General features: G+C 37.5%; 1 protein-coding gene across 3 annotated transcripts in view; it reads left to right on the forward strand.

Annotated features, from left to right (window-relative positions):
- The first annotated feature begins 319 nt into the window (after positions 1–319).
- kdm5c (lysine demethylase 5C) overlaps positions 320–24,213 on the forward strand; it is a 31,722-nt gene continuing 7,828 nt past the window's right edge. The window contains exons 1-23 of one of the 3 annotated variants that reach the window (XM_008414349.2): positions 320–648; positions 2,369–2,516; positions 3,148–3,225; positions 3,414–3,536; positions 3,623–3,793; positions 3,925–4,059; positions 11,040–11,096; positions 14,417–14,540; positions 15,876–16,138; positions 16,224–16,382; positions 17,563–17,682; positions 17,762–17,920; positions 18,320–18,501; positions 18,608–18,770; positions 18,852–18,971; positions 19,747–19,941; positions 20,021–20,202; positions 21,122–21,246; positions 21,324–21,471; positions 21,554–21,644; positions 22,212–22,594; positions 22,672–22,810; positions 23,372–23,551. In XM_008414349.2, the coding sequence (XP_008412571.1) occupies positions 2,373–2,516; positions 3,148–3,225; positions 3,414–3,536; positions 3,623–3,793; positions 3,925–4,059; positions 11,040–11,096; positions 14,417–14,540; positions 15,876–16,138; positions 16,224–16,382; positions 17,563–17,682; positions 17,762–17,920; positions 18,320–18,501; positions 18,608–18,770; positions 18,852–18,971; positions 19,747–19,941; positions 20,021–20,202; positions 21,122–21,246; positions 21,324–21,471; positions 21,554–21,644; positions 22,212–22,594; positions 22,672–22,810; positions 23,372–23,551 (3,441 nt within the window). In that variant the 5' untranslated portion in view covers positions 320–648; positions 2,369–2,372. Of the gene's footprint in view, positions 649–678; positions 1,052–2,368; positions 2,517–3,147; positions 3,226–3,413; positions 3,537–3,622; positions 3,794–3,924; positions 4,060–11,039; positions 11,097–14,416; positions 14,541–15,875; positions 16,139–16,223; positions 16,383–17,562; positions 17,683–17,761; positions 17,921–18,319; positions 18,502–18,607; positions 18,771–18,851; positions 18,972–19,746; positions 19,942–20,020; positions 20,203–21,121; positions 21,247–21,323; positions 21,472–21,553; positions 21,645–22,211; positions 22,595–22,671; positions 22,811–23,371; positions 23,552–24,213 lie in introns of those variants that run through there. The other 2 variants (XM_008414350.2, XM_008414351.2) reach the window with 2 other exon arrangements.

The raw sequence follows: 24,213 nt of genomic DNA on the forward strand, positions 1-24,213 counted from the left end.
AAAAATACTTGGTAAAATTTGCGTTTTTTCAGTGTAAACCACTGCCTCACTAATTCTGTAAAAGCATTCAAAGAAATGAGCATTTCCTTTTATGTTGTATAACATAACACGGGCTGTTTGAAATATTTCTACTGCTATTTTTTTTAAACATGTGCATGATGTGATGTCGATATCTTAATTTCCGTAAAAAGACACCAAATAATTTTGACCTACTTTCTCACACAACTGTGCCATTGTAATTGCATGGCATGTTTGCGTATGTGCGCACTACTTTCAGGAAGAAAACGTGGGAGGCGGCGTGTGCATATTTGAGGTTGTACTTCGGTCATGAGAAAAAGCTAAGATGGCGTCTCGTTAAGATGCACAGGATGGCCTGAAGAGAGTGATGATGTTGATCGGAAAATGATTTATCACGACAGTAATTGAGAAAGTTTGAGATTCTCGTTTAGTATTAAACGAACATCAGCCACTCATACATTAAGCCCGTGCGGTTGGCAGAGCGGTGTGTATGGAGAACCGAAGCTGAAAACGGGTCAACTTTGCTAGCCAACAGAACAGGACCGAGCACAGCTGGTTAGCTAACCACCAACAGAGGAAGGAGTGCGGCCACAGTCTTTATCATACCCCGGGACATCGAGGTGTCTTCGGGTCAGTCACAAGAATTCAGCTAGACACTTGTACTATAGCGGACTGGATATATAACTGGATTTTTGTTGATGAAAAATACTTTATAGTCGACATTACCAGCGCTGTGTAGTCATGGGTTAGCAGGTCTGCGGTTACATTGTTGACTCCTTCAAGCCACCCAGTTAACGTTAGCAAACGGATGCTAGTTATCTCCACCAGTGGGAGGCAGTGGGACGGTGCTGCTAGGAAAATTTGGAGGCCTTGATGCTAACCCAAGCTGTTGGTGGTGTTATGGCCTCTCGTTGCTGGATAATGGACGTTAACTCGGGTCATTGTCATCAGTAGGAGCAGATGATTGACAGATAATTTAGCTTCACGGCTTTTGTTTTTTAATACTAATCGTGTTTAACGGCTGTCGCTAAAGGTAAGCTTAGTGTTTTACGTCAGTTCTCACAAGTTTACTTGCTAACACTGTCAGCTAATGGGATAAAATAAAGAAGCTGGTTTGTATCGACATTAAAGTGAAGCTATGTGTCATTTTTGGCTTAATATTGATGTTTTATGACAGAATTGTAAACCAAGCCCTGCCCACTTATAAGTGGAGATGGCTTTCTGGCCTTTTAATGCATCAGGGTTCATTGACTCAACGCCATTGTTTGCCTGAAGGCCCGTGAAAAATGTAATTCACTCTCATTGAAATACTAACATCAAATTGAGTTTATTTTAAGATAATTTTCGTGAATATTCCCGAAATGGATCTCAACCTTCTTCCAAACTCGATGTGATTGTTAATGTCTTCTCACATTAATCAACAAATTCTGTCATCTGCTAAACATTTGCCTTTTTTTCTTATTGTTGTGGAGTAAAACTGATTAAGTTTAAGGTTTTGTTTACAGCGTATCTTCACGTTTGGTGATTGGCAGCACTCATTTGTCTTGGATTTGCTGAAGTAGGCCTAAGGATTGCTGGGTTCACTCTTTCCTATTTTGTCTTAAAGAAATAAAGCAAAACATATGGTTGTTTAGTACATATAACCACCTTCAGACAGCTAAACATGGCCAGAATTGGATGGAACGTATGTAAATATATAAACATGAAAAATGGCTGGTAGATGTTTCCATGTGTTAAGTAGATAAGAAACGCCACTATTATGCAAATGATTGCGGTCAGCTCAGGTAACTGTTGTTATGCTGTTAGGTAATGTTTGAAATTGGACTAAAAAGGTGTAACTTGAGTCCTTACTGGCCTCTCATGTGCTGGGGTTTGTTTTGTTGTGTGTGATGTTGGGGGAGGGGATTTCCTGGACAATAAATTGAATCCTGGGTTTTTTCCATCAATAGAGAAGCAAAGATTATAGAAACTACTGTCCTGTGAAAATGATTGAATTGGAAAATGTGAAATATTTGAAGGAACCATCAAGTTAGTGGTAAAACAAGGAAGTAGTGATTTTTGAAAGATTAAACATATTAGGTATTGTTTGAAGAGACTTTAATTGAAGTTTGAAATTTAMATTTTATTTTAAAATATCCTKTATTCTAATTTGTTTTGTTTTCCTGTCAGTGGAAGGATTTGTTGTAATATCCGTCAGGTAATGAAAATATGTTTTGGCTGCTCAGAAATGTAAAATTCTGGCTACAWATAGCTGCACAGATTCAACAAACAGAAATATTGATAACATTGTGCCCATTTGTTTGTGTGTAAAGCTGTGTAACTAGTTTTTTTGTGCTTTTCCTGTTGCCAGGGAAATGGAAGTGGAAGAGTTCATCCCCCCGCCGGAGTGTCCCGTTTTTGAGCCGTCATGGGAGGAGTTCCAGGATCCTCTGGGCTACATCGCCAAGATACGTCCAATCGCAGAGAAGTCTGGAATCTGCAAAATCCGACCTCCGCCGGTAACTGCCTGCTTACTCCTAAGTTACATTGCAGAAACTGGATGTTTTGCATTTTTTTTTGCCTTTAACAAATGTTTAAAGAACCCTGGCCTTCCCTTCAACATGTCTCATCTTGATGCAGACAGTTTGGTGATGTTTTCATGGAGAGAACCATGAGCTCATTATCTGGGCTTTCTCTCATTGCTTAAAGAGATATTAATCACTCTGCATGCAAATGAAGAAAAATAAATCTCTGACTTATTCTTTTTATCGTTATTGTGACACTTAGTAAACAGTTTGAATGATCAAAATCTTCTCTGACTTAAAACAAGAGACGTTTGGTAGGATGTAACTTCAGACAGCTAGGGAAAAAAGGCTTATGTCGTTTTCTTTTTTTTAATTCGGTGGATGTAACTATTTGTGAATTTATGAATATTTACAGGGGGGATTTGACACTTTTTTTTTTTTTTTAGCAATTTCCTTGAAATTATTAATTAGTCCATAGTAAGATGAGATTTTACTSTAGATAAGTGTTTTTAAATCAATATCATTTGCTGGAAAGCCACATGTAAGCAAGAATTAAGATTAATCTAAGCACAACTTTGCAGGATAATTCACAAGTTAAAGTCTGAATTTCTTTGGCCTCACTCAGGACTGGCAGCCTCCGTTTTCAGTGGAGTTGGAAAGCTTTCACTTCACTCCTCGCATCCAGAGGTTAAACGAATTGGAGGTAAGGCTCGTCCTCACTCTAAACTTTGTCCTCCAATAAAAATTTGCCACATTTTCCAGACGCATCTTGAAGCAGACGGCTGCTACTGTGTCTCAATTTAGTTTCATGCAGCACTAAATGTTCTGCAGCTATGCATCTGTTCAGCCAGTAACGCAACATTATTTAGGACCGTTCTGTTCTCATTTTAGGCTGAGACCAGAGTGAAGCTCAACTATTTGGACCGCATTGCCAGATTTTGGGAAATTCAAGGGTCTTCTTTAAAAATCCCACATATCGAAAGGCGCATTCTGGATCTGTACAGTTTGTCAAAGGTGAGTAAGTCAACATTCGCTCAGGAATGTCGGCTGTTTGTCTCTTTGAGAGGATTTAAACGGTGTATTTTTTCATTTTTCCTCAGATTGTGGCGGATGAAGGAGGCTTTGAGCTGATCTGTAAGGAACGACGATGGGCTCGTATCGCGCAGCGGCTCGGCTACCCACCAGGGAAGAACATCGGGTCTTTGCTGCGCTCGCATTATGAGAGGATTGTCTATCCATTCGAAATGTTCCAGTCTGGCGCCAGCCTGACGGTATTACTCCACTCTTAAGTTGTATTTTGCCATTTTAAAAAAAATTAAATTTCAAATTTAAAGAGGCAGGTTATTGTTAATAACTAATCTCCGTTTTGAACTAAGATTGTTATGTATTGTTTGATTTGAAGCATTGCAAGCCAAAGCACTACGATGGAGAAGATGTGGATAAGGAGTACAAGCCTCACTCCATCCCGCTGCGACAGTCTGTGCCGCCGTCCAAAGTGAACAGCTACGGACGCAGAGCGAACCGGTGCCAGCCTGACGTGAGTCACCCGCCGCTGCTTATGTCTTATACCTCTGGAACCAGTAACGCTCCGTGGAAAACTACTTTTGATGCACACTATCCAACTACACTTTTCCTCTTATTGATTGATTGTTTTAATAAGAAGCAAATTAGAGAAAATCATGTAGTTCACCAGCGATGGTCCATCACTTGACACAATTAAAATCCATCTGTTTGCTTTTATTATCTATGTTTTTTACCTTGCAAGCTGTAACTTAAGTTTGTTCATATATTCAACGTATATGAACGTTTTACTGACTGTTGGGCCTGTAAGAAACTTGTTTTTATGCCATTTGGGAATTTCTTTGTATTTACAGTTCTTCTGCTCGATCAGTAATTGGGTGGTTTTGCCACTTTTGGTTATGACTAAATAATTTAGAGAAATTTTTTTGAGAAAATGAATGCAAATCTAATTAGGAAAAAAACTCACCTTTTCAGCGCCTTAAAAACTTTTCAGTTTTTTCCCCCCCGTTTTCTCACATTAAAACCAGAAACTTAGTAATTAATTTTTTTTATTTGAGGTCTTGTGATAAACCAAGATTGCTGTATTAAACTATAAAAGATGAAAAAAAAATATAAATTTTTATTCTTTACAAATAAAGTTAAATTGAGTGGCATTTTACTCCAATGCTTAGAAGAGTTTAACTTCCAGGAGCGATTTCTCGTTGTGACAAGAGTTTCTGGTTAAAATGAAATATAAAAATTCCCTCCTGACTTGATCCTTCACTTGACGTGAAGGATCTTGTCGCGACTCTCCTTCTTCTCACCGATTTCTCTGGATGACATCCAAGAATCCCAAGAGGTGCTACAATCTTTATTTTTTTTAAAAGAGAAGATATTTTGGTTCAAACAAGAGATAAGTCTGTTTGTTTTTATTTTTATCTTGTTTAAACAAGATATTGTTCCTGGATTTATTTGCTAGCTCTTGCATTTAAAAGCTTCTGTGCAAAATAAAATTAATTATATTGATTTGAAAAGTCAGCTAATTAGTGCTTCTCCTCTTTGAATATACATATAGTTGTTCTGCTGAAGGCCTCAGGTTTTTTTATTATTATTATTTAGTAAATGTTCGTGAACAATTCGATAAGTCAGGCACATGGCACATAAAGTTGTAGAGATGTGGTTATAGGCTGAGTTTTTAACAAATTTAAAGACAATGACGATGCAAACCTTAAATATACTCCAGCGTAATGTTTGCCACGTAGAAGAAGGCGCTGTACTCAGATGAGACCAAAATAAACCCTTTTTGTTTAAATACAAAGTACTTTGTGTGGTGGAAACGACAGGGAAGCTGCATTTGATGACCCGACGGCTGGAGATGAATATTACAGTCCTGCTGGAATCACAGCAAAACGTGGATCTACAAAGTATTTCCTGCAGAGGCTGGGATACGAATGCAAGGCTCTGTTTTTAGACTCTTATCTGTGAAGACGTCACTTTGCTTTTATCTATTATTCATGTTGGTTTGTTACATAAAATGGCAGTGAAATGCATCAGAAATTGAAAAGGTAGGATGTGAACTTCTTTTTAAAATTTATTTTGAATATGCAAATACCCAGCTTCCTGCTTCCTACTCTAATAAATCTCTAATTAACAAATGAATTTTAAGGAAACACATTAACTGCAAAACAGGAAAAAAATTGCTGACATAATCAAAAAGGAGAGAGTAGAAGCATAGCTTATTGTTCAACAAAAATAACTATAAAAAATATGCATTTCCTGCGAAAATGCAGCATGAATGCTGTATGCTCAAAGTTTTTGGTAAAAATGCAAAAATCCCACCCCAACAGTATTAGAAATTGGTGCAGAAAAGCTAAATTTGAAGGTCACAATAGTTTATAAGCTAATAAAGTAAAACTAGCTAAAATACTAATGATCTTATTTAGGCTAGCACCTGCATGTTGACCTACAGTAACACAATCCATGCACACTGGGAAAAAAAATCTATGTAAAGGCTAAAATTAGCTAAAAAGCTAAAGCTAGCTTTAAAAGTTATGCTAGCACCGAGGCTAGCAGCTAGCATGATGGCTACAAAAAACATTCTACATGCATGTACAATGAGTTCCTGCCAGAAACAAGAACTCATTGTACATGCCCATATGATCACATATATTTACACAAATACATACAGTCTCTAGTTTCTTTTTTTCCACCATACAGACCCTTTTTGATATACAGGGTCTGTATATCAAAAAGTTAAACTACTTTCTGGGGAGGAATAAACACCTTGAGTGAGAAACATGCACACAAGTTAGAACCGTTCAGGTAAAATTTGTGCTGCCAGGTCAAAGTTCAGCCAGCTTTTAGTTGGTGCATCTTGTGAACAACCATCCACGTTTGAAGGCAGCGTCATGACTTCAGCTTTCTGCTCCATCTGAGTCGTCATTGTGTTACATTGGAAGCTGAAGCCTCTCATGCTCGCTGCGCATGACGGCCGCCTGGATCCGCTCAGCGCCAAGCATGCCGAGCGTGTTTCAACCGGGACAGCTCACGCTGTGGCAATATGTGGATTCATTTTGTGGAAATCACATGTGCACATATTTGATTTTTTTTTTTTTTTTTTTTATGTATATCCTGATCACTGCAAGGCAATAGCTGCAAAGGTCTGTGTCCTTAAGTAGGCCTGTCGTTATTGTAGATTTTGCTGGATGGTCAATTGTCCCAATAATTATTGCGCTAAACAGTAACATTGTTTTAAGACCATTATCAAGTTTAGGGATGCACAATGTATTTGCAACATCGTTATCGGCCGATATTAGTAATTTTAACATCTGTAAAAAAAAAAAAACACTGGGCCGATATGAACAATCAGTATTTTATCTGTTTCTGATTGGGGTTTTTTCCAAAGGTACTGAAACATACATAATGCCGATAAATATCGGTTATCACCATAATAGCAATATTCGTATCGGATATTGATATCGGCCCAAATTTTCATATCGGTGCATTCCTAAGTTACGTAATGGTAATGGCATAAATTGCATTAATAAACGTTAAATTCTAATGAACAATTAACATTTGGGGAACTGGAAGACATTTAAATATGCAAAATAAATTAATAAAAACAAACAACCAATAAAATGGAAACAAAAATGTCCTTCAAACAAAATGGAATGAAGACTTTTATCATCCAGATTTTTGTAGAAAAAAATGTCATTCAAATGGAAACTATTGAGTTTGACTTAATTTATCACATGATTAATTGATTTACTGCTTATTGTGACCGGGCTATTCTTAAATAATAATATAAAACTTTAAGTGAATGATTGTTGCTGTTAAATTGCTCCCTGCTCGGTCAGAAGTGGAATGAGGAGTGGACCAAAAATCAAATCCTGATCAGATAAATCTTAGTCGACTCAGATAATGTTGTAAGCCCGCCGTCTTTTAAATGTTGTTTTTCTTTTCTCACGTTTTCTTCAGACACCCAGACTGAAGATTTCTGTCTGGAGATAGTAATTATCTCCACTCTTTAACTTTCCGGTCTTCCAGGAAACATTTGAGATCTATTTTAGTGTTTTCCCTTTTCTACAGCTTTTAAAAATTAGACAATTTTAAAGTGTTTCTTTATGTCTGACAGGTTGAGTAACTTTGGGGATTAAAACAGATTTTCCAGTACAACATCATAACACCATAAGACTGAACACTGCACTTGCTCTTTAGTTTTAATGAACAGTAAAACCTGATGTTTAACCATCAACCAAATGAATAAACTCTGCGGTCTTATTATGAACGTCAGGCGTGTTTTCTGTGCTTAACTTGAGCTGCGACTATAATCGAGACGAATGTTTGTGTCCAGAAAACGATCCGGTGCACTCAGAGCGGATTCCAGCTTGCTTGCTTTCCATCCTGCTGCTCTGCTTAATTCTGCCGTTATTGCTTTGTGCTTCTGGGGTGTTTTGTTCCCTGCTCACATTCTTATGCTTTCCTTTGATGCTTTCTCATCCAAATATACAAAAGTAGTTATTTTTACAAGCTGCATGATGTGAAAATGTGTTTTACTCTGGTGTTGTTTCTATTGCACACACAGCTTCTGGGTCAGGCTACATCTGGTTATAACACTCCTATTTTTACATGCATATTTATGCTTTTCTTCACTTACTTTGACATTTTCTCCTTTTTGTTAGTATATTTTGCAAACTGAATTAAAAGCGATAGATGTAGGACAGTGTGTGAAGATGATTATATCGCAAAAGACATGTAATGTTCGTGCAGTTGATGGGTTTTTCTCTCTAGTAAAATATCAATGCATCTGTTTGAACATAACATCCAGATGTTCTGCTTTCAGTTGTCTGCAGCCATTTTGTTTACTAAAGCAACCAGAAATTAGACTGAATTGTCATTGTTACATTCCTGTGCATACATTAAATTAGAATAAACATAATCAAAATGTTACATACATACTCGTTTGGATTTACATGGAGTGCGCCAGATATATTTTTATTAATTTTAATGATTAACACTGGCAGTAGTGCGTTTGTGACTCATTCTATACATTTTGAATTGAAACACTGAAAAAGCACAAAACATTTATAAAACATTACATAGCAGCAAACGGATCGTCAGTAGAAAAGATTATGTAGTTTAATGCTACAAATGCTTTAAAGTCTGATATAATTTTTCATAAGAAAATTAGTTTGAAATGAAATGTTTGAGGTATTTAACCCTTAAAACCTCTTATAAACTAGATTTTCATCTATTTAGTTTCTCAAGATGTTTAAATTATCTTTAAACAATTTTTCAGTAATTCTGTTCTAAATAACTTTTTGTTCACTAGATTAACTAATCATTCATTAATATTCCCTTAATTTCAAATTGAAAAATACATTATTGAAAGGGAAATTATATGTTGTTGTAACTCATAAATTCAAAGTCTTCAAATAATTATTAGACATTGAATTTGAAAAATTCAACTTGTAAAACTGCGATGATTAATAATGTGACGTGGTTGAATATTTTGGTTCATCTAAGAACCAAAATCAGTCAAAAAAGTTTGTATATTTTTGTTAATTTTGATAATTATGGCCAACTTCACATAACAACCCAGTTCTGTTTGAACAATTAAAACAATAAAAATAAAGGACAAGAGTGCAGACTGCACAGTTTAAGGTTTCTCCCAGAAAACTTACTAAGCCCGGTGGTTGGAGCGCTCAGCTGTCATTCATTCAGCTTCCCGTCGTGTTTTTGAGTTAAATGCTTTAAGTTGACAGGAAACTTTAAAGTATCACTTGATAATTATGTCTTATTGGAAGATTAATACCTGAACGCCAACTATAAAGTCTTAAAAAAATGCAAACATTTAAAAACGGAAAAGTAAATAAGCAATGCTAAGCCTGGTGGGGCACAAGTAGAGCCTGGTGGCCCGCCAGACTTATAATACACTGGGGGAAACCCTGCAGTTGTCATATAAACAGTCCCGCCACAAATGCTAAAGAAGCTAGCTGATCAAAGAGGCTTTTTCCAGACACACTGATGGAAATTTGAGTGAAAGGAAGAAACGTTTGGTCAGAAACAGGTTCGTTCTTTGCATTGAGCCCCTCCCCAACCAGAGCCGACGCCAGAAGTATCTCAGGGGGAGAACAGACTGTTGCCCAATGTTGCTGAAATCTTCTCGTGCATTTAGTTTAGAACCCAGCGTACCAGAAGCTGCTTGAAGTCCAGCCTGACATAGTTAGCGATGATTTAGGATCCATGTCGTTTGCAGATGAAGGTGCAGCTGTGTACCTGAAAACTTTAACGCATTTTTTGCTTCTCTCTTTTGCCAAAACGTCTTTTTTTATTTATTTTATTTCCAGCAGAACAAAACTTCTACCCACACTGCCAAAAGGTCCAATACCTGCTTTAATTACCACTGTTAAGATAACAGTGTTTACTGTTAAAATGGTCTGAACCTAAACTTTACAGAGGATTCGTGAATATTCAGCTCTGGAAAAAACTAAGATCCCACTGCCCTGAACCCGACTGGAAAGCTCCTGGTTGTTCCACCAAATATTGATTCCTGATCTCTTCCTGAGTTAAAACATTAGTTTTGTTGTTTCTAAATGAATATAAACTTGTTTCTTTGCATTATTTGAGATCTGAAAGCTCTGCATCCTTTTAGTTATTTTGTCAATTTCTCATTTTCTGTAAATAAAAACTAAATTTTTTGCTTGGAATTTTGGAGACATGTTGTCAGTAGTTTATAGAATAAAAGAATAATGTTCATTTTACTCAAACATAGACCTATGAAGAGTAAAATCAGATAAACTGATCATTTTAAGTGGCCTCCCTCTTAATTTTTTCCAGAGCTGTATTTTTCCATGCTTTGCTGCACCAATGAGACCAGGATATATTTCAGATAAAATATCTCCTGTTAAACTGGGTCTTTGATTATAAAACTTGCTAGTGAAGCTTTAGTTCTCATTCCAATTTATTATTTTCCCCTGTTAAATGACAGAGTGGAAAATACTCAACTGGACTGGACAGATTCAAAGGTTTGGACCCAACAAATTAGTTTCCACATCCTCAGATTAATCTTCTTCATGCTGGCATACTGTTTTAACTTGGTGTGCATGAAAAGCTAAATTGTAAGTAAGCATTTAATTGCAGAACTTAAGACTTTTAACATTTTTTGATTTTTGTCTTAAAAGCTGCCTCATTTAAAATAAATATCTGGATGCAGCTGTTTGTCTACAAAGAGGAATTTGATCGTATTAAATTGACATTTAGAACGGATTATTACATTTTCTAAAATAAAACCCGATCTTCGGTGGTCTTGAAACGTTTTTATCTGTCAAGACGGCAAATGAACAGAAAAAACGCTTTAAATGAGGCAACTCTCCCCAGAACGTTCTGGTAAAGGAATATAATGTGCAGATGTTGAGAGATGTTTTATTCTGGCTCATCTTTTCCAGACTTTACTCCCTGTCGCTTTCCATTTTCCTTGTCTTAGTTTATTGTTGCTGTTATTGTCTCCCCTTGCAGGGTCCAGAGGATCTGGCCCCCCATCCTCTCACCACTGGCTCTCAACTCATCTCTGCGGTACTGCCCCCCTGAGCATAAGAGCTCACTTTCCGCCCCCTCTTCCTTCCCTTTGCTGTCCCTAACCCACCATACTTCAAAAAAAAAAAAAAAGTCTCACTTGTTTTTAAGTACTAAAACATTTTCATTACCATGCAATCACTCCTCTGCTGTCCCCAAAGGACGGGGTGTCGTTTCAGCACAAAAAGCAGTAATTATTAAAATTGCTGTTATCAGTTTTAGCGTTACTGTGTAAAGATGTATTGCAGAGTTTTCAGGTTTTTACAGATGTTGCCAGCTGTTCCTGTATCCTTTTTTAGCCTTTCATCAGTCTATAAAAACATTGAAACTGCTATAAAAAAACGAACTCTTCCAGGGTATTTTTGACTCGCTTTGCTCTCTTTTCTTTCACACATATTCTCTTTATTAATGCTTGCCTTTAAATGCTTACTTGCTGAGCTGTCCATGTCCTAATTTTCTCCACTTCCTTTGATTCGGCCTGCTCTACGATCACTTCAGACGCTAACACTGTGACTGCATGGGTTCTCATTTGAGTGCACTTATGTAGACCTATTAAAAATACTTGTTTAATTAATTACAGAGTACAATTTGTGACTAAAAATAGTCAGATTGGTGAAATTTGCTTTTTTTGCTCGTTTTTAGTTAGTTAAAGCTAACAGTTTTCTGTGAGTTTGTCCTACATCATCATACAAATTTTATTTTGCTCTTTCTGCTTTTGCTTACAAAAGTGTCAATAGTAGAAAGTATGAAGCAAAATTGGAGGAACGACAGAGCTGCAGCTACATGACTGAAGGGCTTGCAACTAGAGATGCACTGTGGCAAATTCCTAATCACCAATTTAAAAATGTTTTTGCCTACCGCTATTTATTTATTTTTATTTTGATCAGATTCTGATTCTTGTTAAGAGATAGAAGCCATATGAGTGTATGTTACTTGGGCACTATTAGCATTAAAAGGGTTTAAATAGTATATTTTTGTAAAAAAAAAAAAAAAAAAAAAAAACGTATTACAAAAACATTTGTAATATATTTTTTATTCTGTTAAGCACTTCTGGATGGATGCAAACTGCATTTGGTTGCTTTGTACTTGACATGTGCAATGACAAAGTTGTATTCTATTCTAAATAACACTTATAGTGTTTAAATAATGCTAATAGTGTCTGAATAACGCTAATAGTGTCTAAACAGTGTCTAAGTAATGCTAATAGTGTCTAAATAACGCTAACAGTGTCTAAATAACGCTAACAGTGTCTAAATAACGCTAATAGTGTCTAAGTAACGCTAATAGTGTCTAAATAATACTAATAGTGTAAATAACACTAATAGTGTCTAAACACTGATAGTGTCTAAATAATGCTAATGGTGTAAATAACACTGATGGTGTCTAAATAACGCTAATGGTGTCTAAATAACGCTAATTGTGTCTAAATAACGCTAATTGTGTCTAAATAACGCTAATAGTGTCTAAATAACGTTAATAGTGTTATTTCTGTTGTGAACGTGCATTAAGTAGGTACATTGGCCCCAGAGGTGACGTCACACCATGTGCGAGAAAGTGGTCGCCATAAAACAGAATTGTAGTTTTCATTTTAGATCAAAAACAAAAATAGACTTTTTATTTTATTTTTGAATGTTTACCTTTTAAATGTGAGTCTTCCAAAAGGCTGCTAACATTTTGAAATCCAACCTGATCATTGATGGACAGAGTTTGAAATCCTGAATACTCCTCTTTACCTCTGAAAGTCTCACTTCTTTTAGAAGGTTAACATATTTATGAAGTACATTTAAAATAACAAGTTTAACAGCTTAAAACAGCAAAAGTTATCAGAATAAACATTAAATAAATAGCTGATATGCATTTGCTTAAAATAATTATTTTTTGCTTTGTCTGAATTCAATCGTTCTGAGAATTTAAAAAAAAGTGACCACAGCCACAACAAAGAGTCCGTTTAACAGTTAGACTTGGTTTATTTCCTCGTCAGTAAAAGTGAATTACATCTTGTTTGGCGTCGTCTTCGTCCTGAGTTTCTGCTTGATGCATCTCTACCTGCAGCTGCTTTCAGGTGGTCTTGATTCAACCATTTTGGAATCATTGCATTGGGAAAAAGAAACATTGTGGAACAGCATCTTTTAGGGCATTATATGTTTATTTTTCTTTTTTTGTCTGTTGTTTAACAACATCTCAAAGTATTGTGAAAGGCTTTTATTGTGAAACTCTTACTACGCATTAGTTTTCGAATTTGCACCCAGCGTTTCCTGCAGTGGGTCAGTTTTAGTTGTAAAACCTGCTCAAAATGATTATGGGTTTGTTGGGTTTGAACTTTTTAAAATGTGTTTTGACTCTTTGCAGATTTAAACCCGAGTATGTTAGGGCTTTTTAAGTTTTGATAACTTCAATGATTTTCTTTAAAATACGTAAATCCCTCATAGCAGGATTCAGTTCAGGTAAGAGGAAAACGTTGGTTACACGAGAACAGTTCAGAATATCATCACACTGATCATACTGTTGTTTTTCTGTTGTTTTTTCAAAGTAAGATTTGGTATAAAAATACTAAAAGGGTTGACTAAGAATAATTTTTTAAAATAATGCACAAGTTTTTACATTAATAAAATACAAATTATAGTGAAAATAATTAAAATTATAATTTAAATTTTTTGATAAYTTTTTAAAAATTAATACAGATTTTAAAAAAATTTAATATACAGATTTTTATGTTGATTAAAAAAATGTAATCATAATTAAAATAAACTTTTTAAAATACATTTTTAAAATTAATACTGATTAATTTTCTTTTTTTTGTTTGATCTAGAAATTTTTTTGAGTTTTTCTAGCAAATTTGAATTTCTTAATTTGAGAATTTTTTTTGGTGAAAATAAAAAGTAGTTAGCAGGGTTGACTCTTGGCAAGTATTTTTTTTATTTTTCTTAAAATGTAAACGTGCATCTCAGGCCTTTTTATTAACTTTCTAATATTAAACACCTTCTAAAAACCTTATTATTTTTTATACGTTTTAATATTTCATTTATATACTAACAGAGAATGCAAAGATGTGGTGGATGTTGAAACTTCTTCCTCACCATCACTGGTTGCTGGTGGGTTTGTTTTCCAGTGACGGATGCTCCTGTCCTTTTAGTCTCCACTGGGTTAAAGGTTAACATTTCCGTCCTTTGAATCCCTAATCCTTTCTTGTGATGCGTTTAGTTCGTTTACTTTGTTCTGCACTCGGTCATCACTCGGCTGTTGCTTTGCTTGTGTGTTTGGTGAAGTAGCTGCTGCTGTCCGTCTGTGGCTTCGTAATGAAAGTGTCGTTTTATTTGCAGCCGGAACCAACAGAGGAAGACATAGAGAAGAACCCCGAGCTGAAGAAGCTGCAGATCTACGGAGCCGGACCAAAGATGATGGGACTTGGACTTGTAGCAAGGGACAAAGGCTTCAAGAAAAAAGGTGAATTAATGTCGTTTGTCATGTTACAAGGAGCTCAGTTTCCATTTACCATATTTTTTGCACAAATTGGAATTAGAAAAATGATTTGAGTTAATGGAAACGCACCAGTTTTGAAAAAAACTCATGTTGTGCGCTAGGATTAGGTGGTTTTTTTGGCTGTAAAGAAATGATTGCATTTTGCAAAACTGCAATATAAGCACTTTTTTTTCTTAATTTTTTTGCTCGACACGCGTCACATGATTAACAGCTGGATGTACTAGGGGCAAAAGTAGAAGGATGATGATAGTGTCTTTTTAAATGACTAAAACTTATTCACTTGATTTTTTTTTTTTTTTTTTTTTTATTAAATGGAAACACGGCAGTTACAAAATTGCTTTTTGTCATTTTGTCAAAAAATTTGCTAGAAAAACTAATTCTTTTTGACTTTCAGAATTTTTTTTTTTTTTAGGAAAAATCTGCAGTTTTTGGATCAGTATTAAAAGAATATGAAAACATTTAAATTGGACATGATTAAATTTTAACGTCTTTTTGATATTAGTGGAATATTGACAAAGCAAAGAACTGGTAATGGAAATCTGTGAGATTCTCCTTTCCTTCACCAGCTGCATCTTGGATCGTTGTCTTATGTGATCAAACTTTAATATTTTACTTTATTACACTTAATTTGGTTCCAAAATATTTATATACCTTGCTGCATAGTTTGCTGTTTAAATATTTTATCAAAGAAGCATTCGTCCATTTCCTTCAAATTTTTGTGCAGATAAACCATAAAACATCAGTTTAATTTATTAGAAACCTTTTTAAAGACATATTTATCATATAAAGCTAAGCTGTTTTCATTCTTGGACAATTTTTCCGTGATCAATAAGCTTTGATGCTGTTTATAATCTCTTAAAAGCTTCTGGTTTTATTCTAATCTAGCGCTGAAATATCAGACCATGGCAGATGGTCTCCCATAGTCCTGATATTTGGTGAAATTGTGATCATTTTTATTCTAAAAATCTGTTATTATTACTAAAATGCATTTATAGTTCCTCATTAAAACATGTTGCAGATCAGTGTGTAGATATTGTGTGCATACTACTACCATATAATTGGTTTTTTAAGGTTTTACCTCGCGTTACTCCTGATTCTGCTGCATTCGGTTGAGTAATCAGTTCACTCAATTGACTCAAATCTTTTTAGTCCTACTTACAAATGTGTATACAATCTATTTTAACGAAAAAAGTAATAGTTCTCTGGTTTAATTCATAGCTTTCTTCCATAATTGAAACCCTCCAGAGTTTTGTGATAAGCAGAGTTGAAGATGTCGTTCTTTTCCTCTCTCCTTTTCAGATGATCTGCCTCAAACTGTTACCATCAAGGACGCCACACTTCCTGCTTCTGACGATGCTTCTGATGACGCTCCCATCAAACCTGAGGGTCTCGACCCAGAAGAGAAGCAAACTGATGAGGGTTCATCCAATCCGCAGCTTCCTCCTCTGACTGTTATAGTCAAAACGGAAGTGAAGAAGGAAGAAGTAAAGGCGGAATACGGAGAGGATGATGGATCCAAAATGACCATGAGGCTCAGACGAAACATTACCAACCCTCAGTGTGTAAGTCCAGGAGTTGCTGCACTTTTCATTTGTTCTGATCTAATGACATGATAATTAAAGTTTTCTTCGTTTCGTGCTTCCAAAGGTGGATTCTTTCATCTGTCGGATGTGCGGCCGGGGAGATGACGATGAGAAACTCCTGCAGTGCGACAGCTGTGATGAAAACTATCACACCTATTGTCTCCTCCCGCCGCTCACTGATCCTCCAAAAAGCAAGTGGCGATGCCCAAAGTGTGTCGCTGAAGTAAGTTGAAAGATTTTATTTTAAAAGACTCTAAAGCTGCGTTCACACTGCAGCCTGAAGTGAAAGTGGATTTTTAATTTTTTAATATTTTGGGCGTTGTCGTTCACACTTCCAAATATATGCGACTTGTATGTGATCTCAAGTGAGAACTATAAACGACCTGAAAGTGTCCGCATGCGCAGTAGAGGGCGCAATACCGTCACACATCGAGAGCGCGCTCAGTGTTTTGCCAACTGTGAAGATGAAGAAGAAGAAGTGCTCAGTGTAGACATGGTGGAGCTCATCTTACGATTTTGAGGTTGTTGCCGACCGGAGCAGCACATTAACAACTCATTATAGTTCGCCATGGTTGCTGTTTTTCTTCCCGGTTGGACGTATCGGGTGCAGAGTAGTGACATCTGTTGAGTATCAGTGACGTTCAGGTTGGATGGATGCGACCTGGACGTTGGGTCACATCAGAGTTAGATGTGTATCGGATATCCAAGCAGCCTGGGTCGCATTCGGAAAACATCCGACTTGTGTTGTTCAGACGATCATGAAAAGATCAGCTTCAGGTCGCATTAAGGCAAAAAGCTCAGAATCAGGTCTCTTCAGGCTGCACTGTGAACGCAGCCTTAGTCACGTCAGAGTTTATTTATGCAGCACATTTACAGCAGCCTCAGCTGAGCAAGTTGGTTCACAACAAACACAACATCACAGGCAGATAAATTATAAAATAGAACATAAAATTAAGTAAAAATAAAAAGACGAATATAAATTTGGCAACAATACCAAAAGCTATTAGTATGAATGAAAACCAAACAATACCTACATTTTAGCTGCAGAATTTTTCTTTCTTTTTATTACCGTTTCTCTTTAACTTGTGTGGAAGGCCAGGGAGATTAGACGAGTTTTCGCTCTGGACTTAAACTGACCGACTGAGAGCTGAACGGACGGAGGGAGACGGATCGAATTTAGAACCACATTTCCAACCAACCTGGTTACATTAAAAAAAAATCTGATCCATGTTGTTCCGACGTTCATGAACAGATCAGCTTCAGGTCGCATTAAGACAGTAAAATCAGAATCAGGTCACTTCAGGCTGCAGTGTGAACGCAGCCTTATTGATTTCTCTCAGCCACATGAGAGGCCAGGGTTACTTTTGAGTTTCCTGACTTGTCGCTTCTTGTCTTTTCCTCAGGAGTGCAAGAAACCGTCAGAAGCCTTTGGCTTTGAGCAAGCAACAAGAGAGTACACTTTGCAGAGTTTTGGAGAAATGGCCGACTCGTTCAAAGCCGATTACTTCAACATGCCTGTTCATGTGAGTTCAGCTGGAAATTACTGGCCTGATGTGAGATTAGAGACGGAGGTTAAGTGTCCGGCGCTCTTGTTTTGTGTAGATGGTTCCCACTGAACTGGTGGAGAGGGAGTTCTGGAGGTTAGTCAGCAGCATTGAGGAAGACGTGACCGTCGAGTACGGAGCCGACATTCACTCCAAAGAGTTCGGGAGCGGCTTTCCGATGAATAACGGGAAGAAGGAACTCACAAAAGAAGAGGAGGTATGCTGATTGTTTCTCTTCTTAGCTCATCGGTTGTTAATGGCTTTCCTGTATCGCTCTGTGGCACATTTTGATTTAAAAAATGAGCCTCTTTTATTTTATTTATATAAGATAATACTTTTATCATGTAAGGGGGAAGAATTTTGTTTGTCCCAGCATAGCACACAATAATAATTAAAATAAGTAAATAAATGACAAGTAAAGTAACAATAATAATAAACTTACGACAAATAACAGTGGGCAGTGGCAGTCTGTTATAAATTGTATATATGTTGGTAAATACAGATGAAAATATTAAATTATGATTTGCATATTCTCCATGAATGATGTTTGTAGCCTGAATTGTTCAAATTAAACCCTGTTTGGTGAACCTGAGCCGTTTTTGCCTCTGTTGGGCAGGACTACGCGCGCTCTGGCTGGAACCTAAACGTGATGCCTGTGCTGGAGCAGTCGCTCCTCTGCCACATTAATGGAGACATCTCCGGGATGAAGGTTCCTTGGCTTTACGTGGGCATGGTGTTTTCAACRTTCTGCTGGCACATTGAGGATCACTGGAGCTACTCCATCAACTACCTGCACTGGTACTTCACCTTCAGTGCCTCTGTCTGTGTCCCTGTGTGAGCATGAATGCAGTAATAAAGTGTTTAAGTGAAGCTTGAGGCTCCGTTTTGCTCCCCTAACCTGCAGGGGTGAACCCAAGACCTGGTATGGAGTTCCCTCTGCGGCAGCTGAGCAGCTTGAAGATGTCATGAAGAAGCTGACGCCAGAGCTGTTTGAGTACCAACCCGACCTCCTGCACCAGCTCGTCACCATCATGAACCCCAACATCCTCATGGCTCATGGTGTACCGGTCAGTACCGCATCAGCAACGGCTCAGACAGGAACCGCTCTGTGAAGCTTCTCCAGCTAACTTCCTGTTTCCAAACTCTAGGTGGTTCGCACCAACCAGTGTGCCGGCGAGTTTGTGATCACCTTTCCTCGAGCCTACCACAGTGGCTTCAATCAGGGATATAACTTTGCTGAAGCAGTCAACTTCTGCACTGCAGATTGGGTACGTTTGGCTCACTTTGGTCTAATTTGAAGAGTCGCAATAAGAAATAAATCAATTGATTGCATGATAAATTAAAACAAGCTCAGTAATTTCCATTTATTCACTTATTTGATTTCAAACGGAAAAAGTAAAAACTAATTATTATGGCCAATTGATGTTCAATTTTACATCATTTGTTAAAAAAGGAGCAGACAGAAGATAATATGGTTTCCTGCTCCTCTCCTACTCGACTTATAAACATTTAAATCTACAAACATCAATTAATCTTAAACTATTTTCACGTGGTAGGACACTTTAATCCCACATTCTCATCCTTAAATGCACAATTATTTTAGACATTTTTAAAATCATCAACAGCATTTTTGGTCTTTGCGACAACATATTTCGCAATGAGCTCATTTTTAAACAGTTTTTTAACCTGCTTTAATTTTACATTTACAGTTTTATTTTCTCTGTTTCTACCAAAGACTGGATGACAGAAGTCGTCAGTCTGATACTTTGGTGAAATTATTTGAAGGACAATTTTGTTTATAGACAGAAACAAGAAATAAAATGAATTATTTTTTATTTATTTATTTGTGATATTTAAAATGTTTTCCAGTGTTAAATGTTCATTGGAGTTTGAAATTTACTGCGATTTAAGAATGTGTTACTGATAATAACCTCAAAGCAACAATAACTTCTGTAGTTTATCATCCAGCTAAGTGTATTATCGAGACAGACCTAATTTGCAGTTCTGCATGATACTAATGACTTTATGTGTTTGCATTTGCAGCTCCCTGCTGGTCGACACTGTATCGAGCATTACCGCCGCCTGAGGAGGTATTGTGTGTTCTCTCACGAGGAGCTCACCTGTAAAATGGCTGCATGTCCAGAAAAACTGGACCTTAACCTGGCTGCAGCTACGCATCGGGAGATGTTCATCTTCGTTCAAGAGGAGAGAAAACTGCGCAAGAATCTGATGGAAAGGGTGAGGCGCAGAAGTGAATCGTGTGGTGCTAATCTGGAGGTAGACCGTGGCTGACGTGAGGATTTGTCTGCGTTTGCAGGGCATCACAGAAGCAGAGCGAGAGGCTTTTGAGCTGCTGCCTGATGATGAGAGACAGTGTGATAAATGCAAGACGACGTGCTTCCTCTCCGCTCTGGCCTGCTCCAACTGTCCCGAGCGACTCGTGTGTCTCTATCACACTCAGGATCTGTGCAACTGCCCCACCGAAAAGCTCTACCTCAGGTCTGACCTTTGAAAATTAAGTAAAAATAACTGTGAAACCAACGTGAAAACTAATGAACAGGCATTTAAAAAATGCTGTGAAGTGGTCTCACTTTCCAAAAGCCGTTAACTGATAATTGGAAGTATTTCAGATTTGGACTGAAATGATTAATCATGAAGTAATCGTCAACTAATTTAGTAATTGATTAATCATTGACTGGATTATACCAAAAACGGCGTTTTCTGAAAGGACAAAATATTCAGAGCTGATATTTAAACTAAAACTGTGGGGAAAAAAAGTAACATTTTGCTTCTAAGATAAAAAAAAAACCTTTAGAAAGAGAAGTTATTTCTACCCAGATCTTCTCTAGTGTCATAATTTTAACTTCACGTGGTTCCAGTTCTGTAAAACCCATTTTGTGATCTGATTATTGATATTATTGATTAATGTGTTCCTAATATGGCATTAAAAGGCTTAAATGGTTGAATAAAAAATTAGCAGAATTTGATACTTTTTATCAGATTAATCGACAGATTAATCGACAGACTAATCGATTAATCGTCAGAATGATGGATAGTATAATCGATTTCTGAAACGGTAATTAGTTGCAACCCTAAGATGATGTTGTTTATGGCTGATGTAACAAACAAAGAGACAATGAAGTGAAGGCTTAAATAAGGTTTTCTAGGTACTTAAAAAAAACATAAATTGATCTTTGGCAATTTGGTGCATCTGAAAAAACGACTTCTACTTGCAGAGTGTAAGCAGAAGCTGCAGTCAGAGAGGAAAAAGTAAATAAGTTTAATTATCAACAACAATGAAGGAAAATATATAGGACTGAGTATAGAGCCTTGGGGAACACCTCAGCAAGTCCCGTCTTTAATTTTTCCAGAGCCTTGTTTCCCTCCTTTACTCATGGTTTTGATTTTTACCCTGCAGGTACAGATACACCCTGGATGAGTTGCTGGCCATGCTCCATCGGTTAAAGGTCAGGTCGGAGTCCTTCGATTCCTGGGCCAACAGAGTAAAAGAGGCGCTTGAACAGGAGGAAGGACACAAAATAGGTAGAAAATCCTCATAAATGATAAGATCAACTTCTCTTCTGGGTTTAGTTTAACGTTAAGTGAAAATTTATTTGCAGAAATTCTTGACTTGGAGAAGTTGAAGGCGGAAGCAGCAGAGAAACGGTTTCCCGACAACGAGCTCCTCAGGAAACTCAACGCTGTTTTTAAAGACATCGCGTTCTGCCATCAGACGAGCGCCGAGCTCCTCAGCAACACAAAGACTGGGTGAGATGATTCACAGGCTTCACCTCTTACATTAGCAGCTTATTATTCAGGCTTGAACAACTTCCATGTTGTTTCCTTTCAGTGATGAAAGGATGACTTTGGCTGAGCTGAAGTCCTTGGTTGAGAAAATGCAAAACCTGCCATGTGTGATTAAACACTTAAAGGAAGTGCAGGTAAGAAACATGTCGAATAACGTTGCAGTAAATCACGTATCAAACTGGAGGCCTGGGGGCCAAAAGTGGCCCCACATAGGCTGTTTATGTGGCCCTCCAGACTCCAGAGGAATGCACTAAAACAATCCTTAAAGAATAATTTTTTATCAATCAAATCTTAGCAGAATAATAATTCAAAAGTGACTCAATTATTCGTTTGAGTCTTCTAATATATTCCTAATATTGCATAAAAAAGACTTAGTTAAATGAAAAATCTGCAGAATATGACACTTTTTTTATCTGATTAATTGTCATAATAATCAATAAATCGTCAGAATGATTGATTGAATAATCAGTTTATAAAATAATGATTAGTTGCTGTCCTCATCGAATGCTCAGATGGCTACTTATTAATATTTTAACAGTTTAATGGGTTTTATCAGTACATTGTGGTACCAACTGGCCCTTTAAGAACATAAATGAAAATAGAATGCCATAAACAAACAACCCAATGTGATCAAACTGTAGGAACATGTCTCATGAAATTATTTGTCTAAAATTCTTGCTTTCGATGTTTAATTTTTCAAGGCGGTTTTGCAAACAGTTGAGGATTTCCGAAAACAGGCCCAAGTCCTGGTCAACAACAAGGACTGGAGGAAAGAGTCGCCTCCTCCTGAGCAGCTGCAGAGCCTGCTGGAGGACGGGGGCAAGCTGCCCGTCGTGGTGCCCGAGTGTAATTTACTCCAGGGCCTGAAGGCGCAGGGCCACTGGCTGGAGGAGGTGAGGCACACGCTGGGCACAGGCGGAGGGGAGAAGCACGAGGTGACGCTGGAGGTGCTGAGGAACCTGATGGAGGCAGGCTGCAACGTGGCTCAAAGTGTATCCGTGGAAACGGCCATGGCGGAGCTTCAGGAGCTGCTCACCATCGCCGAGCGTTGGGAGGAGAAGGCACAGATCTGCCTGGAGCAGAGGTAACGACCCCTAATTCATTTGGCAGCTGTGATGACGATGTAGAGACGTCAGATGATCTTTTGTTTCGCTCCTGCAGGCAGAAGCATCCTCTCTCCACCCTGGAGGCGATCGTGAACGAGGCCCAGCTTATCCCCGTCAAGCTGCCCAACATCGAGGCTCTGCGGGGCTGCCTGACGCGCGCGCGGGCCTGGGTCACAGACCTGGAGGAAATCCAGGTACGAAGAAAACCAAGCAACACAGTTTATACTAAATACAGGAGCAGGACCTCTTCTGCACTGCAACAACACAAAATCTTACCAAGTAGTTCTAGTTTATGCTGCAGATGTCTTCGTACACACAAAATAAGTCGAGGCAACTTTATTTATGTTTCACCTTTCAGCCTGAGACAATTGATCCGAAACGGAAAATAGATTAAATAAACCAGCAATTAGACAAAAAGTACATGGTGAGATTTTTCTAACATTATTTTAGTCATTTGTTTCAGGAATCTTGCTATATATATTTTTTTGTTTATCAGGAGATTATAGATTTATCTACATTACATACATTTTGCAAAACTTGCATAACTTCTGAATTTTTTTCCCTTAATGAACATAAATCACCATACGGACATAACATAAGAGAAAAATAAAATAAATAAAAGGAAAATTTTATAAAATATATACATATATATATATATAATATTTTAGGGTCCTGTTATATTTTTGCTGTTTCTTTCATGTTTGTGCTCTAAGCCAGGAGAAATGAATAAATAGTTGTGAAATGTGTCATTGCAGAACGGGGAGCATTACCCATGTCTGGACGACCTGGAGGGCCTGGTGGCGATTGGGAGGGACTTACCGGTCTTAATGGAGGAGCTGAGGCAGCTGGAGCTGCAGGTGGCCAGCGCTCACTCCTGGAGGGACAAGGCCACTAAAACCTTCCTGAAGAAAAGCAGTCAGCACAGTTTACTGGAGGTGAGCCTGAAACAAGCCAGAAAACTTGTTAGCCTTCCTGTTATTAAGAGCCCACTGCACTGAGCCCCACTGAAAACCTCCAGGTTTTTCCACCAAATATTGATTGCTGAACTTTTCCTGAGTTAAAACATTCATATTGTTGTTTCTAAATGAATGTTAACTTGTTTTCTTTGCATTACTTAAGTTCTGAAAGCACCAGAGGTCGCGCTAGACTTTTTTGTTTGCCGTCATTTTGATCGATAGGATTAACAAAAATCTGTCATGGACCATTTTTACCCGTCAAACTCTAATCTCATTAATATCGGCTATTTAGCCGCATTTTTATGTGGTTTAGTTAATATTCACTCAGTTGAACCGTGAATCCAGATCCCATCACACATAAAGCAGATGAACGGATCTAACTGACTGAGCCCCCAATAACTTGTAGTAAATTAAACGACTACACTTAAATTGCATCACTTCACCTGCTGCGGTCTGAACTCACAGCTTCATAAATTCATCCTGGTTCCCATCTGCAGAGAAATCTGCGCTAATTCATCAGTCAGTTGGATCTGCCTGATCCAAACCGATCAGTTGAACTTTTTTTTACCGTGTGCGGTCCGGACGTGCGCTTTTACGAGGATTTTTATTTATTTTTTTGCATGGTTTCACTTCCCCGAAGT

The sequence above is a fragment of the Poecilia reticulata genome, linkage group LG7 (assembly GCF_000633615.1).
Source record: "Poecilia reticulata strain Guanapo linkage group LG7, Guppy_female_1.0+MT, whole genome shotgun sequence".
Classification (NCBI taxonomy): Eukaryota; Metazoa; Chordata; class Actinopteri; order Cyprinodontiformes; family Poeciliidae; genus Poecilia; species Poecilia reticulata.